This window comes from Lampris incognitus, chromosome 13 (genome assembly GCF_029633865.1).
Source record: "Lampris incognitus isolate fLamInc1 chromosome 13, fLamInc1.hap2, whole genome shotgun sequence".
Lineage (NCBI taxonomy): Eukaryota > Metazoa > Chordata > Actinopteri > Lampriformes > Lampridae > Lampris > Lampris incognitus.
In genome coordinates, this window is record NC_079223.1 from 37,015,547 (window position 1) to 37,034,133 (window position 18,587).

Here is an 18,587-nt window from a genome sequence, read left to right on the forward strand (position 1 = left end):
AATAGCTATCAGAATGGACAAAGGCCTGTTGGCAAATGAGGGCTCTCTCCCACCAATCGGGGGGAGAGGATTCCCCTCAAAGTCCTCTCTCCATCTGGGGTTCTTTAGGGTCACAGTGAAGACCCCACATATGGAATTTAATTCTTTAGTTATGATTTTGTTTCATTTGTTTCTATTTCTTATGTTTAACATATTCAATCTTTGTGTTCTTACTATGTTCTTGCCCATCCAAGGGCTTTTTTTTTTTTGCTGCCATTCTCTGCAGCCTCTGGGGTGTTGCCTTTGATACATCAAGTTTACAATCAATATCTGTGTTGACACGCATTAACACGCATTAACTAACTTGGTTGTTACTGGCCAGTGAGCCCAGTACGTGCTCATGCACACCCTGAATGACAGGCACACAGGGCCTGTGTGGATTTTTTTGACTGTCCGCTGGCCCACCAATGCGGTGGCCCACTGGGATTTGTCCTGGTATGCCCGATGGCCAGTACACCACTGCTTCCGGCTGCTCCAGAAGGTGAACAAAGACTGTTAAAGAACTGAAAATTATTTGATGCCTAGACAGTAGGAAAATAAGAAATAACCTATTCAAACAAGTCCACAAAAAAATGTCACAGCATATGTCACACAGCTGTTCCGATTAAACGTGTTAGCGCATGTAAACACCATAATAGATCACATCCCATGTAATTAGTTGACCTGAAAAGTTCAATCGGAATGATTTCCATCAGAATGAAAAAGTGTGCGTGTAACCACAGCTAGTGGCTCAGGAGGTAGAGCAGGTTGTCTGGTAACTGGAGGGTTGCTGGTCCAATCTTCAGCTCCTCCTGGCAAAAATGTCAGGTGTCCCTAAGCGAGACACTTCTAGTAACTGCTCCCAGTGAGCTGGACCTTGCATGGTTGACACCACCATCGGTACAGGTGTGGTGTGTGCATGGATGAATGTGAGACATTAATAAATTATAAATCATTTTGAGTGGCTGGTGCAGCTAGAAAAGTGCTATATAAAAGTCAGTCAATTTACCATTTTAAACAGCACTTTTTTTCTACTTCCAAATACATGGTTGGACTGTTGAAATATGTCTGACATTCGTGTTCAGTTAACCGGTATGATGCTGTTGTAAAGCTGGTCCCATATTCAAAATTTCAACTTTGAAGCCAGTGAGTAAAATGATGCCATAACCGATATACACAATGGCAAAAACTACAACAATAAGACCCTGGTTGTAAGAAACAGAACTCATCAATATGAATACAAAAACACTCTTTAACCCATTTGATGGATATCTTTTTATATCCCATCTTAAACTAGAGAAGTCCTACACATTGTTACACCCTTTATCTATATCTCTTCAACTTGACTGAGGTGATGCTACTGTCACTCATGAATCAATCTATCCATCCATCCATCCATCCATCCATCCATCCATCCATCCATCCATCCATCCATCCCCTTCTCATGTCCCTACACTGGCTCCCAGTAGCTGCTCACATCCAGTTTAAGACTCTGGTGCTAGCCTACAGGGCAGTGAAAGGAACAGCTCCTTCCTATCTCTAGGCCATGGTCAAGCCCTACACCCCCGCACGACCACTTCGCTCTGCTGCCTCGGGACGCCTGGTTGACCCGTCGCTCAGAGGCCCCTGCTGCCGATCGACCCGATCACGGCTCTTTTCTGTCCTGGCCCCACAGTGGTGAAATGAACTCCCCACTGATGTCAGGACAGCAGAGTTGCTGCCCATCTTTTGGCGCAGGTTGAAAACTCACCTCTTCAAGAACTACTACCCTGTTACTTGTTCTTAGCACTTATTGTATTCACTCATTAAAAAAAAAAACTCTTTCTTGCGCTTTTACTTTCGCACTGGTTTTGCTCTTAGATGCTTGTTTAGATGCACTTATGACCTCTGATGACTAGTAGTTCTCCTGATTTCCTACGTTAAATGATGCACTTATTGTAAGTCGCTTTGGATAAAAGCATTGGCTAAATGACTGTAATGTAATGTACTGTAATCCATCCATCCATCCATCCATCCATCATCCAAAACACAAGGGTTTGTGTTGCTCTCTCACCTTGGAGCCAGTTGTCTAGTGCTACGTCTGCTGTGTTCTTCATGACAGGAAGGAACTCGGAGCTGAGGAGGGCACTTCTGCTTTGGGCACTGGTACCGCTGGCTTGGCCCTGCTGCACTCTTCTCTCACACAGTTCCAGCACCAAGCGCATTTGCCACAGAGCGAAGGTCTGAGAAAAATGTGCTCTATGCAGAGCACGCACCACCTGGGAGACATGCAGATTAACTCACATCTACATTTCTATAATGTGCCAGAGGGGGTTAGAGAAAAGAGGTGGGGAGAGGAAGGGATGGCGACTAGTTTGAATCGCACACAGGCTGGAAAAAAAAGATTTTTTTCCCCCCTAAACTATTTATTCGGTCCATATTTTAATAGTGTAACAAAAGAATACACGTATACATAGATAAATCACAACAAATGATATCAAACAAACGAAGAAACATTATTGACCCAAAAAGTGTAGGCTTAAGCTTTAGCCTATTATGCCTACCCTTTTTACCCCATACAAAAAACAAACAATATAAAACAACAGTCCCAAAATACAAAATCAAACATTTTATTTGTCCCACGTCATGTCATATGTCAGTTATCATGTTCATACCTCCATTTTATATTTGTTTATTGTTTCTTGTTTTTTTTTCCATTTTTATTTCTAGTTTTTCCCCTTATCCCACCCGAATAACCCAATGGCATATGTCTGGAAATCTTGTCAAATAACTCCCCTGGCTCACGTTTCCACAGGAAGGAGATAGTCGTAACACCAGCTTCCTTCAAACTGGTGTCGGCTGCTCTCACGATTTTACACGCTGAAGCCTCGCATGGATTGCGTTACCTTCAGGCCGCGAAGGAGACGTAGGGAGAATGCTTTCGGTTGCTTGGCTGCAGGCGCCCGGATGGGCCAGAAGGGTCGCTGGAGAATGAAGAGTCCCCGAACTCTACACCGATCTACACCCACTATCCCTCGGGTAAGGGTGGCCTAAAGAATGCCTTACCCCGTGGATGCTCTGGCTGTGACCGAGTTTATTGTTATTTTTGAGCATTTTTTTTTAATTCAAGAAGTGTACGACACATTTTTAATTCACTGTCAAAGTTATTCCATAAATTAACGTCTTTAACGGTTATACATCTATTCTTTATATTTGTCATAGCTCTTGTTTTTTAAATTTGCAAATTCTTCTAAGTCTGTACTGACTCTCTGATTTTAAACATGTTTTGTAGACAGTCAGAAACAGTTCATTTTTACTTTGTACATTATTTGTGCAGTTTTAAAGTCATTCAGATCACTTGATTTTAAAGCATGACAGTTAATAAATAGTGCATTGGTTGGTTCATAGTAATCTGTTTGATGTAATATTCTTGTAGCGCTCTTCTGTAGTATGAAAATTGGATTTGTGCTGATTTTATATGTAGTTCCCCATACCTCCACACAGTAAGTAATTTATGGAACTATAAGAGAACAATACAGTATAGTCCGTTCTGGTTTGAGATATATTTAGTTTTATATAATAATGCAATGGATTTAGACATTTTTGATTCAACATTATTTATGTGTGGTTTCCAACAGAGTTTATGATCTATTATCACTCCCAAGAATTTGTTCTTATACACTCTTTCACTTCCAACCTAAATGATCGTGATTTTAATAGTGGAATTGATTTCAACCTCAATGATTGTGATTTTAATAGTGGAATTGATTTTTCGATTATCAAACACAATGAATTCAGTTTGCATTAAAACTAATGATGTTTTATTAATGTCAAACCATTTCCTTAAAGTTTTAATTTCTCTTTTGATTACTTCAAAAATGTGTTTCATGTTTTTCCCAGAGCAAAATAAATTGGTATCATCTGCAAATAATACAAACTTTAATGATTCGGACACCTTGAGTGTCCAAACTATTAAACCGGCCCATGAGTTTCAAGACTTTTTCAGGAGTAAGGTTGATGAGATCATAAACAAAACTAGTTCTTCAACTCACACTAGTCCTACAGATCCCGTCTTACCAAATTCATATCTGTACAATGAGTCATTGATAGTCCCTGTTATTACAACTTTTGAGACTACCTCTCTTGATACTTTGACTAAGCTTGTGACAGCTTCTAAACCAACTACTTGCCTACATGACCCTTTACCAGCAAAACTTTTTAAACACCGTTGGCCTTTTCTGGGACCTTACAATTCTAGACATTGTTAATTAATCACTTACTACTGACATTGTTTCCAGACAGCTGTGGTTAAACCTCTACTTGAAAAAACCCCCAGCTAGATCCAGGGTCTCTTAATAACTATCAACCAGTCTCAAATCTTCCTTTCTTTTCTTAATTCTAGAGAGTGTTGTGTATCAACAACTTTCGACCCATATAGAAGAGAACTATCTAAATAAACCTTTTCAATTGGCTTTCAGGGTCTGTCACTCCACTGAAACTACTCTGAACAGAGTGGTGAATGATCTTCTACTAGCTATGGACTGTGATTACACTTCTGTGCTCCTCTTACTGGACCTCAGCGCAGCCTTTGACAACATTGATAACTGTATACTATTAGACAGAATAAATTGTAATTTTGGTGTCTCTGGCTTAGCTCTCTCTTGACTTAAAAAGTCTACTTATCTGGAAGAACACATTGTGTCTGCTATAATATTACATCAAAATTCTCTAACATTAAATATGGTGTACCTCAGGGCTCAGTTCTTGGCCCTCTACTTTTCTCTATTTATATTCTACTTCTTGGTCAAATTCTGCAGTCATGGAATAAATTGCCATTGCTATGCTAATGATACTCAGCAGTATGTGCCTATAAGGGCTCATGATCATACTCAAATTACTAATTTAGAGAGGTCTGCTTGGCTGCTGTGAAAAATTGGATGTCACTAAATTTCCTGCTTTTACATTGGGATAAAACTGAAATGGTGGTCGCTGGCCCTGCTAGACACAGACACCAATCTGATCAAGTAACAATTACAATCAAAAACTCTGTGAAAAGTGTGGGAGCCAAAAATCTTGGTGTTATGTTTGATCCCAGCCTTTCCTTTGATAAGCACATTAAAGAAATCACCAAGACTGCCTTTTTTCCATTTACATAACATAGCTTAGTTAAAATTTGGTCTTTCCTGTCACTGGCTGATGCAGAGACTCTGATACATGCATTTGTTTCATCCAGACTTGATTATTGTAATGTTCTGTTTTCAGGTCAGCCTTAAGATAGTTCAGAATGCTGCAGCTAGAATCCTAACTAAAACTAGAAAATTTGACCATCTTACACCAATTCTTGCCTCCATTCATTGGCTTCCTATCCATGTTAGATCAGACTTCAAGGTGCTTCTGCTGACTTATAAAATCCTAAATGGGCTTGCCCCATCATACCTGTCTGATCTCCTTAAACCTTAGATTCAATCTTGAGCTCTTCACTCTCAAAATACAGGGCTCCTGTATGTACCCAAAGTTAAAAAGAAATCATCTGGTGGCAGGGCCTTTTCCTATCAGGGCCCATCCTCGTGGAATAACCTGCCTGTTGCTGTCAGACAATTAGAGTCCGTTGAGTCCTTTAAATCTACTACTACTTTCGGCTGCTCCCGTTAGGGGTCACCACAGCAGTTCATCCGATTCCATTTCTTCCTGTACTCTGCATCTTCCTCTGTCACACCAGCCACCTGCATGTCCTCCCTCACCACATCCATAAACCTCCTCTTTTCCTCTTCCCTGGCTGCTCCATATTCAGCATCCTTCTCCCAGTATACCCATCATCTCTTCTCCACACATGTCCAAGCCATCTCAATCTTGCCTCTCTTGCTTTATCTCCAAACCGTCCAACCTGAGCTGTCCCTCTAATATAATCATTCCTAATCCTGTCCTTCTTCATCACCCCCAATGAAAATCTTAGCACCTTCAACTCTGCCACCTCCAGCTCTGCCTCCTGTCTTTTCGTCAGTGCCACTGTCTCCAAACCATATAACATAGCTGGTCTCACAACCATCTTGTAAACCTTCCCTTTAACTCTTGCTGGTACCCTTCTGTCGCAAATCATCCTGACACTCTTCTCCACCCACTCCACCCTGACTGCACTCTTCTTCACCTCTCTTCTGCACTCCCCGTTACTTTGAACAGTTGACCCCAAGTATTTAAACTCATATGCCTTTGTCACTTCTAGTCCTTGCATCCTCACCATTCCACTGCCCTCCCTCTCATTCACGCATAGGTATTCTGTCTTGCTCCTACTGACCTTTATTCCTCTTCTCTCAAGTGCATACCTCCACCTCTCCAGGCTCTCCTCAACCTGCATCCTACTCGTGCTACAGATCACAATGTCATCCGCAAACATCATAGTCCACGGAGACTCCTGTCTGATCTTGTCCATCAACCTGTCCATCACCACTGCAAACAAGAAAGGGCTCAGAGCCAATCCTTGATCTCACCTTCATGTTGAACCCATCTGTCATTCCAACTGCACACCTCACCACTGTCACACTTCCCTCATACATATCCTGCACCACTCCTACATACTTCTCTGCAACTCCCGACTTCCTCATACAAGACCACACCTCCTCTCTTCGCACCCTGTCATATGCTTTCTCTAAATCCACAAAGACGCAATGTAACTCCTTTTGTTCTTCTCAATCAACATTCTCAAAGCAAACATTACATCTGTAGTGCTCTTTTGTGGCATGAAACTATACTGCTGCTTGCTAATCATCATCCTTCCTCTTAACCTAGCGTCTATTACTCTTTCCCATATCTTCATGCTGTGGCTGATCAACTTTATACCTCTGTAGTTGCTACAGTTCTGCACATCTGCAATCTTGAAAATCGGCACCAGTATACTTTTTCTTCACTCAGCAGGCATCCTCTCACTTTCCAAGATTGTGTTAAACAATCTAGTTAAAAACTCCACTGCCATCTCTCCTAAACATCTCCATGCCTCCACAGGTATGTCATCAGGACCTAATGCCTTTCCACTCTTCAACCTCTTCATAGCTGCCCTCACTTCCTCCTTGCTAATCCATGGCACTTCCTGATTCACCACATCATCCAACCTTCTCTCACTCTCATTTTCTTCATTCATCAGCCCCTCAAAGTAGTCCTTCCACCTTCTCAGCACTCTCTCCTCAGTTGTCAACACATTTCCATCTCTATCCTTGATCGCCCTAATCTGCTGCACATCCTTCCCAGCTCGGCCCCTCTGTCTAGCCAGTTGGTAAAAGTCCTTTTCTCCTTCCTTAGTGTCTAACCTCTCATACAACTCGCCATATGCCTTTTCCTTTGCCACCTCTCTCTTTGCTTTACACTGCATCTCCTTGTATTCCTGTCTACTTTCTTCATATCTCTGACTATCCCACTTCTTCTTTCTTCTTCATTGAGTCTTTTTAAATCCGAACTTCAAACTAATCTTTTTGCCTTAGCCTACATTTAGTTGCCTTTACGTTGAGTGCTTCACAACCTGTACTGCATGACAGATCAGTTTCTGTCTCAATGAATTTACCAAGCACTGTTCTGCCGATGAGATTATAGCATATAGATTGGCTATTGCAAACTGTTCTCTTCTCTCACATGTCTTTTCTCCCTCTTTGAATGATGTGTTCCCCTTTCTCATCTTCTGTGTGTGTGAATGATGTGATGTGAGTCTCCCTTGTGTGCACATACAGTCTGTCCTCCTCCCATGTGTCCATGGTGTGGTGGTCACCACCTGGACACTGCTTGGCGTCCCTCTCATCACATTTTCCTTTTATATAGCTTTATATATCTTATAAATCCATATAATTTTGTTGTTTCAATGTTATATCTTTCTCTCACTCAGATGTGTGACTGTTTTTTTGTTTGTTTGTTTTTGTTCTGCATGGTGATGGTGGTTGAGTGGCTCGGGTCCTAGGCTGTTCTGGTGGCGTCTGGACACTGCTTGGCATCCTCCTCATCATATATTTTATAATTCCATTATAATTCTGTTATCCTCTTTCAATGGTGTATTCTGTAAAATATGTACATACAACATCCATTGCACATCTGTCTGTCTTGGGAGAGAGATCCCTCCACTGTGGCTCTCCCTGAGCTTTCCTCCTATTTTTTTCTCCTTGTTAAAGTTTTTTCTTTTTATTTTAGGGAGTTGCTCCTTATCCGATAAGGGGGTCTAAGGACAGGATGTTATGTTGCTAAAAAGCCCACTGAGGCAAATTTGTAATTTGTGATAATGAGCTATACAAATAAAATTGACGACACCTTACAGATGTCATTTATGTAGCATATATACAGTTTGGGTCCCAATACAGAAGCTTGAGGCACCCCAGAGGTAATCTTTCTGAGTTCAGACTCAGTGCTATTTATCAATACATATTGATGCCTATTCTCAAGATAACTCCTCAGCCAGGAGTATGTTACCCCTCTAATCCCATATTGTTATAGTTACTTCATAAGAAGACCATGATCAAAGGTATCACCAGCCTTTTTTTAAGTCAATAAAACACCCAACTGTGTACACTTTGTTGTCTATCACTGCTGATATTTCCTTCACTAGTTCCATTCCTGCCCTGTTGGACCGAAATCCATACTGGTGAACACTTCATAGACTGTATCTATAAATGAAACTGTCAAGTTTTTTCAACAAATAATTTTTCTAATATTTTAGAGAACTGAAGAAGCAGAGAAACTGGTTTGTAGTTGGAAAATAAATGTTTATCCCCATTTTTATATATAGGAATTACCTTGGCCATTTTAGTTTTGTTGGGAAAAATGCCTGTTTTGAAAGATTGATTACAAATATGTGTGAATACTTTCAAAATGCATTCAATTATATTGTTTATAAGTGTCATAATAGTCAGGTCAGCCTTTGCTGCTACCATTATGACAGTAGATGGTGCTATCTGCATCTGTTTCTACTACCTTGTAGATTTGTCTCTTTAGGCAAAGGCTAGGGGAAGGTAACTCCGAATTCAAATTCAAAAAGGCGCTGGCAGCAGGGCGCTCGATGGTGTTTGTGGCAGAAGAGCCCAATAGGATCATGAACCCTATTGGACTAATGGCACAAACATCAGATGGCATGCAGAGGAACCACTTTGTTGGGCAATGGATGGCATCACTTGACAACTAAGTTGTCACTAAGGGGCAACCTCTTTATCTACCACTTAGGAATGGGTTCTGAGGTCCAGAGAGACTGTTCGGCGGGGGCATGACAACGACTGTCTTAACTACTGTGCAAGGCGTGATGTGAGGAGAGCTTGATGGGAAAAGCACTTGCGAGGAGAGCTTATTTATGAAGTCCTATGGTGACAGAATGAACGTGACAGTAGCAGGCTTAAGGAGCTGGAAGCTACTAGTGGGACCTCTACATATAGGCGACGCACATGTGATGGTCACAACTCTTTTGAATCCTGGGCAACAACAGGGTTCAACAGGGTTGAGGCAGCTTTGTGAGTGTCCGGGCAGTCCTTTTTAGGGAAAGCACTGCCCACCCCATAAAGGGAAGCCCGTAGAAAAGGTGAGGTAAAAAAAGCTTGCTCCAAAACTACTCAAAAACAACCACTTCAGAGGTTGAAATTGCAAGAAAGTGAAACTGACTGTTGCTACATGGAACGTTCAGATCATGTTGGACAACCACACCAGACCTGAGGGAAGAACTGCATTTATTGCTAAGGAGCTAGAGAGATACCGCATTGACATTGCTGCTCTCCAAGAAACAAGGAATGAAGGCCAAGGACAAATATAAGAGAGTAACTACACCTTCTTCTGGATTGGAAAGGCCGATGGAAGGAGAGATGCTGGGGTGGCCTTTGCCATTACCAACAGAATTGCATCCAGATTGCCCACTCTACCATTAGGAATCTCTGAGAGGATTATGAGTCTCCGAGTCCCTGTGGCGGGAGAACACTTCTTATCACTCATCAATGTGTGCTCTAACCATGGCGTATCCAGATGAAGACAAGGAATCTTTCTACCAGAAATTGGATTACGTAGCGGACAGTGTACCAAGTGCCGACAAGCTTCTCATTTTAGGAGACTTCAATGCAAGGATAGGCAAGGACCATTTACCCTATGAGGGTCAAGTCAAGTTTATTTATATAGCACATTTAAAACAACCACAGTTGAACCAAAGTGCTGCGCAAGTTTAAAATACAATATAAAATAAGTGACACATATAAATATAAAAATATATGTAAAGAAGACATAAAATAAAGAATATAAAATGCAAACAATAAAACATAAGAGTAAAAGTATATTTGCACAATAAAATCACGGGGTCAAGCTCAACTTGAATTGAATGCCAGCGAGAAGAGGTAGGTCTTTAACAAAGATTTAAAAGCCTCTGGGGTCTGAGCAGATCTTATGTGTACTGGTAAGTTGTTCCAGAGATCAGGGGATTAGCTCAGATAAATAAGATGGTGCCAGCCCATTTAAAGACTTAAAAACAAGTAATAAAATCTTAAACTGTATCCTAAAACAGACAGGAAGCCAAAGAAAGGAGGCCAGTACAGGCGTTATGTGATCACGTCGTTTCTTTCCTGTGACGAGGTGACAACTAAGCTACACCAACATACAATGAGTTACAATAATCCAAACGAGAGGTAATAAATGCATGAATTGCCCTTTCAAGATCATTTGGAAGGAGATAGTTCTTTACTTTTCCCAGAAGTCGTAATTAAAAAAAACTTGCTTTGACTACTGAGCTTATTTGTTTATCAAAGTTAAAAGATCTGTCCAAAATCACAAAAAAAGGAGAGTGTCATCAGAAAGTTTGGCAAGGGCAATAAGAATACCAGTGGCGACCTTATGTTAAATTTCTGTGCTGAGCATGACCTGTGTATCACAAACACCTTCTTCTCTCAGCCTGGAAAGAGCTACTTCACGTGGATGCATCCAAAATCAAAGCATTTCCATTTGTTATCCAAAGGAATTGAATCAAGTGCAAATGGACTTGGTATATCTATATAATACCAAGTCCAGTTGCACTCGATTCAATTCCTTTGGATAACCATGACCTGGATGAATGAGAACATTCACAGACATTTCCATTTGTTAGACTACGTTGTGACTCGCAGGGCAATCTTGAAAGAAGTACTCTCAACAAAGGTGATGCATGGAGCGGAATGCTCAACTGATCACTACCTGGTCCGAACACAGCTGCGAATTAAACTAAAGATGAAGTCACGAAAAATACTGTGAAGCATCGAAGAAACTGGATACCAACAAGCTAGCAAGCACAGAACATCAAATGAGACTAGCTGCAGCAATCACATCTGCTCTTCAAGATGAAGAAAGGGCTGCAACAGGTGCAAGTAACATTGACGAATGCTGGACACAAATGAAAGAGGCCATCTATATTTCAGCAAAAGAGGTGCTTGGTCATCCAAAAAGAAAATCGCCTGACTGGTTCCAGGATCAAGATGAAGCAATCCAAGAACTGCTAAAGGAAAAGCAAATGCTTCACAATGCCCACCCAAAAGAGAACTCTGAGAGGAATCAATTGGCCTTCAAGGCAATTAAAGCCAAAGTTCAGAAGGAGATTAGGGTGATGAAGGACAATTGGTGGAGCAAGAAAGCAGAAGAGCTGCAGGCCTTAGCAGATCGAAATGATATGCATGGACTCTTCTCTGCGCTGAGAGCCATCTACGGCCCAAGAAGCAATATGATAGCACCAGTAAAAATGTCAGATGGAAGTAAGCTGTGTACTGACCTGAAAGAGATCACAGAAAGATGGAAAGAGTACTTCTGCACCCTCTTGAATCAAGAAGGATCAGCGGATCCAAATGCATGCCAGTGGCTTACAAGAAGGCCGATAAGAGAAGACCTCTGTGAGCTGATTACAATGGCTGAGGTAGAGAAAGCACTTACAGACACCAGAAGTGGGAAGGCACCAAGACAAGATGGCATCCCATCAGCCATCCTGAAGCATGGCGGCTCAATACTTAAGTCAGAACTACTAAAGCTCTATAATGCCTGCTGGCAGAACCTATGCCTTCCTCAAGACTTCAAAGATGCTTTGATTGTGACCATCAACAAGAAGAAGGGTGAACAAAGCGATTGCGGGAAACCACCATGGGAAACCACCATTAGATCTCACTTCTGTGGAGTGCTGGAAAGGTCCTGGCTAAGATCATACTGAACTGGATAAAGATCCTTTCAGAAGAAGTGCTGTCTGAAAGCCAATGTGGTTTCAGATCTGGTAGAGCCACCACAGATATGATCTTCACCCTGAGACAACCCCAAGAGAAAGCAACCGAACAGCACCAGCCACTTTACATTGTTTTTGTGGACTTTTCAAAAGCGTTTGACACTGTTGATAGAGAGACACTGTGGAAAGTGCTAGAGACTTATGGCCGCACCCAGAAACTAATCAGCATCATCGGACTTTTCCACGATGATATGACAGGAAAGTATCAACTGGAGGAAACATCAGTGATGCTTTCGACATCAAGCATGGAGTGAAGCAGGGATGTATGCTTGCACTGACCCTGTTCATGTTTTATCTCGCTGCAGTCCTAGAAACAATGTCAGCCAACTTGAGAGGTGGCTTGTACATCAGGACCCGAACAGATGGAAACCTCTACAATCTTGCGAGACTCAAGGCGTCTACCAGAACAAGAAGACTCTGTGTTCGAGAGCTTCTCTATGCAGATGACTCAGCTCTGGTTGCCAATGATCCTGGAGAAATGCAAGAAATAGTAGACCACTTCTCTTCAGCGGCTACCCTCTTTGGACTGAAGATCAACATCTCCAAAACAGAGCTTCTGTACCAGCCTCCCCCTCAGAAAAGCCCCGAAGGTCAACCCAGTATTTTGGTTAATGGAGCAACTCTGAAGAGCACTGAGTGCTATACCTATTTGGGCAGTGCTGTGACAGATACAAACTCCTCTGACTTAGAAGTGAACAGAAGAATCCAAGTGGCCACAAAAGCCTTTGGTGCCCTCCACAAATGACTTTGATCCCACCATGACATCAGGCTGACAACAAAGATCAAGGTCTACAATACACATAGTTTCTTGTGTACTATACTTTAGAAATGACCTATACAGTCTATTTTTCTTTTTATATGCATTTTGTAGCCCTTTCGTGATCCATGGCTTGTCCAGATACTTTTGTTTCCCACTACACTTTACTAATGGACAAAAATTCTTTAAGGGGGAAGATAAAATAAACTTTATTAATCCCCTTGAAAAACCCAACAATCTGCCATTCATTCCTATGGCAAAAAATCAAAAATCAAAATCATAATTAAATGTTTTAAAAAGTTGAAAATGTCCCCACATTTCTTAAAAGTAGTTGCCTGATGTCAGACAGAATTGTCAACTCATTACACTCCATTTCCATCTTCAGTCTGACATTGCTTCCACTAACTGGTTTCCGTGGGGGATTGGATTTTCCCTAATCAATCATTAGAGACCAACGTATTCACCTGAATCTAATATCATTTTAAGTTGACACAAGCAAGCACTGGCCATTCAAAATATCCCTGTTGCTGTACACACCAAGCTGCATTACCGTCAAATCAAGCTTCACAGCTTCCTTTATTTGGTCCTCCATTAGCGCGAATAATGGGGAAATAACAATTACTATTTGTTTCTCTCGAACCATTGCCTCAAGTACCAGAAGGGCAAGTCAGTAGATGAGACTCTTCCCAAATCAAATGAGGAGAACGCAAAAAACATCTCCCCTTTGAATAAATGCCTTCAGTGCTGTTTGTATTTCAAAGTAATTGGTACTTTTAATAGATTTATAACAGCCTCAATAGCAGCGCCTATCTTGTCAATAGCGGTCGCCATTGTTGTTATTACTCCTCCTTGGTTCCAGTGCACAGTTTGACAACGGCATTAGTCCCACCAGTGGCACTGATTGGTTAATCATTAGTCCCCCTGCGGCGCTCATTGGATAATCACTTTTTCAACTGAAAAACTGTGGTTTCGTGTCATGATGCTAGACCAGAATCAGTCAACTCGATGGAGTGGGTGGATTCGAAGGTCTAAACCTAGGCAATAAAAGTAGCTGAGTGTTTTAAAACTGAACAAAGTCACAATATTAAAACATGTAACAAAAATGTTCTTGGAAATAGAACTAGTTGGAGAAAAAAATTCATCTTTGACAGGTCATGTTTACCCAAGATATCCAAATGAGCATTTGCTCATGCTCTAACCTAGCTCTTATTATTTGCTTTGGTTGTGCCACAGGAACTTTTCTTTGGTTTCCAGGTTTGAGATGTACGATGGGTGCCTTGGTGACTCCTTCAAGGAGTGATGATGAGCTGAAGGACTTTTGAATCATTAATGTCACGAATGCTGCAGAGATGATGCTGTACTTTTGTTAAGTCATTTCTGTTTTGTTTTAGTTCTTGTTTATGTTTTTTTGTTTTGTTTTTTTATCTTTTGTACTTGTTCATTTGTAGTAATTTTCCTTAAAGCAACTCATTAAAAACTTAAATAAAAAAGGAAATAGTACTAAAGATAAATACAGTGATAAAAGCATGAATGAGTGTGCTTTTTTCAAATAGCCCATTAATAAGAAAAAATAATTATTATATAGTGCTTATAAAAACAATGGTTTAGATATAAAATGGACAAAAAATATTAATGACGTGGCTCTGTCCAGCTTGTAATAATGGGCCCCATGTATAGTAAGACTCCATGTTTGTGAATTACCTGGTCAATAGCGATGTATGTGGGCAGCATGTCTGGATTCTCCTGGGTCACGCACTCAAACAGCATGGCCGAAAACAATGTCTGAGTGTCCTCTCTCTGGACAAACCACACATAGAAAGAGGGAATTTGTTTGTTAAAACACAAGACAGATAGATATATGAAAGGTAGACAAGCAGACAGATTTGCTATAAATGTTAAAAAGGTCTAATACAACAGAAAGAGTGAAGAATCAGGCAGGCTTATGAAACACACTTAAATGGTTACATATACATAAATGCGGGACTTTTAGTTTGAATGTTGGGACTCAGGAAGAAAGACTGAGCCTGTGTTAATTCAGTTAAGCATGAAGAAATACGTTAAAACCAGAGAAAGCAAGAGAGACAGGGAGAATATACATTAAGATAGACAGACAGATTTTATTAAACAGAGAGCAACATGCACATTGGGAGACACAGGGATACAACTGTAGAGGCATTTTATGCCAATTAAAAACCCAGACATCAACAGGACAAGTGATTAATTGTCAAGGAATACAAGTTTACCACATCCACATTTCTAAAACAACAAAATAAAGCAACTGAGATTACATTGAGAGATCACATGAGACAAAGAAAATGGGAGGAAACATAAAGACATTAAAGGGTTTTTTTAGGGAGTTTTTCCTTATCCGATGAGAGGGTCTAAGGACAGGATGTTGTGTTGCTGTTAAGCCCACTGAGGCAAATTTGTAATTTGTGATATTGGGCTATACAAATAAAATTGATTTGATAAAGAGAATACAACACTGACAAACAGATAAACATCAGTAAAAGCTACAAACCTAGTCCCTGAATTCAATAACATGATTTGATGGTGTAAAATGACAATTTTGTTTTCATTTCATGGTTGGGTCTGGAGAAAGAAAAAAAAAGGCCTCTGTACCATCCATTCAATTAACCTGTGCTGTGGAGGAGCAACCGTTGATGCTTCGTAAAAATGGGACTCAAGTGATTAACAAGATGATTAAGTGGTGTGTCACAAAGGACAATCTATACAGTCTTGGGGGGGGGGGGGCAGCCTGCTACCTGGAAGCTTGGGGAGCCCAGCATGGAAGGCTCTCAATGCACAACGCTTGTGTTTCGTGCACTCTGGGAATTTTGAGCAAAGGGGAAAACCGTTACTTATCTTTTTAGCAATTCTTTTCTCCTTTGGTCACTTCCTCTCACAGGCATGGTTATCGGGTCTGAGAGGAATTTAATCTCACTAAAGCTCTGGTCTTTCTTAGAATCCTCCCTGCGCTTCTGAGGTTTTAAGCCTTGACATATATGGTTTTTTTACCCTTTGCCTCTCCATGATGTATTTTAATGCATTCATATGTTTCAAGCCACGGATTCTACAATAAACTTCAGAGAGAAATAACTTAGGCCGTTTTTAATTTGCTATAAATCTGCAGAAATCTATTTTTTATAACATGGCACTGTCTACCTGTCTACTTATTCATCTTCTGACCTATCATTCATTTTCATTACATTTCAAAATGATAAAATTTGGCACTGAGATAATGATTTTACAGAAACAAAGCCCATTAATGTCCATCAATGGTGGCTATGTTAGAGTATTAGATGTTTTAAACAATTAACGTTGTGACATCTACATTCAATTTTTAATGGTCATGTAGTGTTTTAGAACATATTTGGCTATGGCTTTGTAGTCCAAGTGTTTTGTTATAAATCTCAGCCTCAAGTAAAACATAGCTTTTGTACATAATAAGATCCACAGTTCCTGGGTCAGTACTTAATAAATCTAAAATACAGGTCCTCATTCCAAGAATAACAAATCCAAAGAGGCCACAAGGTGTTTCATGGTTAATTGTCTCGTTTACATAACCTAATAGCTCAATAGCAAAATCCTATAATTTACCTAATTCTTTCTGAGCTGGAACTGACATTCATGTTAAAAGTACATCTGATCACAGGCTTGATGCCAGTGTTACCTTACATTACATTACTTTACAGTACAGTCATTTAGCTGACGCTTTTATCCAAAGCAACTTACAATAAGTGCAGTTAACGTAGGAAATCAGGAGAACTACTAGTCATTAGAGGTCATAAGTGCATCTAAACAAGCATAAAGAGCAAAACCAGTGCTTAAGTAAAAGAGCAAGAAAGATATATATATATTTTTTTAAATGAGTGAATAAAATAGGTGCTAAGAACAAGTAACAGGGTAGTAGTTCTTAAAGAGGTGAGTTTTCAACCTGCGCCGAAAGATGGGCAGCAGAATGGAACACAGATTTAGAGGCAATGGGACACAGATTTAATGCCGATGTTACAATACCCCAGAGTCGGCAATATGCTTATGAGCATGGAAGTGTTGTGTTATTTCTCATTGGTGAACCTACAAAAGGCCAGTGTCCCCTTACCATCTGATGGTGGAGCTGGCTACGTGCTATAGTTGTACACTTTGAGTGACGCCAAAAGATTGTTGGGGGGATGGGGGGCACTTAAACCCACAATGCAACGAGTAAGCGGCAATGTAATTGCTCTGAGAGGACAGAATCCTGACAATAACCGAATTAAGGTTCTACTTTTTTTTTTATTTTGAGATACTTTATTGATCCCTGTGAGGAAATTTCTCTCTGCATTTAACCCATCCTAGCTGTATAGCTAGGAACAGTGGGCGGCCGCCGTGCAGCACCCGGGGACCAACTCCAGTTTGTCTTGCCATGCCTCGGTCAGGGGCACAGACAAGAGTATTATAAATTTAACATGCATGTCTTTTTGATGGTGGGGGAAACCGCAGCACCTGGACAGAACCCACCGCAAACACGGGGACAACAGACAAACTCCACACAGAGGACGACCTGGGATGACTCCCAAGGTTGGACAACCCCGGGGTCCGAACCCAGGACCTTATTGCTGTGAAGTGACAGCGCTAACCACTGCGCCACTCAAAGATAATTTGGAGTGGATGGAGCAAGCCCCTATTCCATCTCCCTGTTCCAAAAATCAATTTAATATATGGTCCCTGGGTAAGGGACATGTCAGATATTAAACTGATAAGAACAGATACTACACTTCATCTTAGAAAACAGGCCGAGAAGCGATTTGGGAGAAATTGAAAAAAATAAAATAAAACAGGTAACATCTTTTTCTTGTGTCTGTCCCTGCTTTAAACTTACCTGTTTCACTCTGTCTGAATTTTTACAGAAGAAATCAGCGAAGGACACCAGGGAAGGGTCAGAGGTTAAGGTGGAAATGGCCTCAGGCTGCAGACACACACAAAAACAATACATAATGAAATAAAAAGTCCCCTTTGTAAAGAAAAGCTATGATGAAGTGTTATAGTTTTTGACAGCTTGTTGAGCATTTTCTACCGCAGCTTTCTTCAGCAAAATTAACATGCCTCACTTATTTAACTTAAAACAAGTTCAAGACCATCATTTTGTCTGAATCTCACCGAAGGTGAATTTTGAAATTACTGGTTTGGTTTCATCGTGGATAAGTTTCACACACATGCTCACAGAATGGATGGACACACACCAAAACCATAATTCTATTAAAATGCAAAGCACATTTTAGAAAATCGGTATGTGTTGCTATTTAAGCACAGTAACAATGTCCCTGTAGGTTGGAATGCAACAAGATTATGTTATCAAAAGAACCCTGGCTGAAGAGGAAATTAAAAAAAACAAAACATGGGGTTTTATCCCTTGGCGTATTCCACACAACGAAACTGAAATCTATGAATAAATCACAAAACAACTACTGTATCATTTAAAAACAATACCTGAATACCAGCACAATTTAAGACAGGAGCAATAATATGACTGAAAAATAAAAATGTAAACCGAGTTAATGTTCCCACAGTGTATATTGGCATACAGCTGCAAGCACCAATGACCCAAAAAACCATCTGTGAACCAAA

General features: G+C 40.6%; 1 protein-coding gene and 1 pseudogene across 1 annotated transcript in view; both read right to left on the reverse strand.

Annotated features, from left to right (window-relative positions):
- The window catches only part of anapc1 (anaphase promoting complex subunit 1), a 206,103-nt gene that overhangs the window by 8,819 nt on the left and 178,697 nt on the right, over positions 1 to 18,587 (reverse strand). The window contains exons 49-51 of the mRNA XM_056291362.1: positions 17,842 to 17,928; positions 14,682 to 14,777; positions 2,072 to 2,276 (exon numbers count right to left, since the gene is read on the reverse strand). Coding sequence (XP_056147337.1) covers positions 2,072 to 2,276; positions 14,682 to 14,777; positions 17,842 to 17,928 — 388 coding nt within the window. The remainder of the gene's footprint in view (positions 1 to 2,071; positions 2,277 to 14,681; positions 14,778 to 17,841; positions 17,929 to 18,587) is intronic.
- On the reverse strand, positions 17,613 to 17,767 carry LOC130123314 (U2 spliceosomal RNA; annotated as a pseudogene).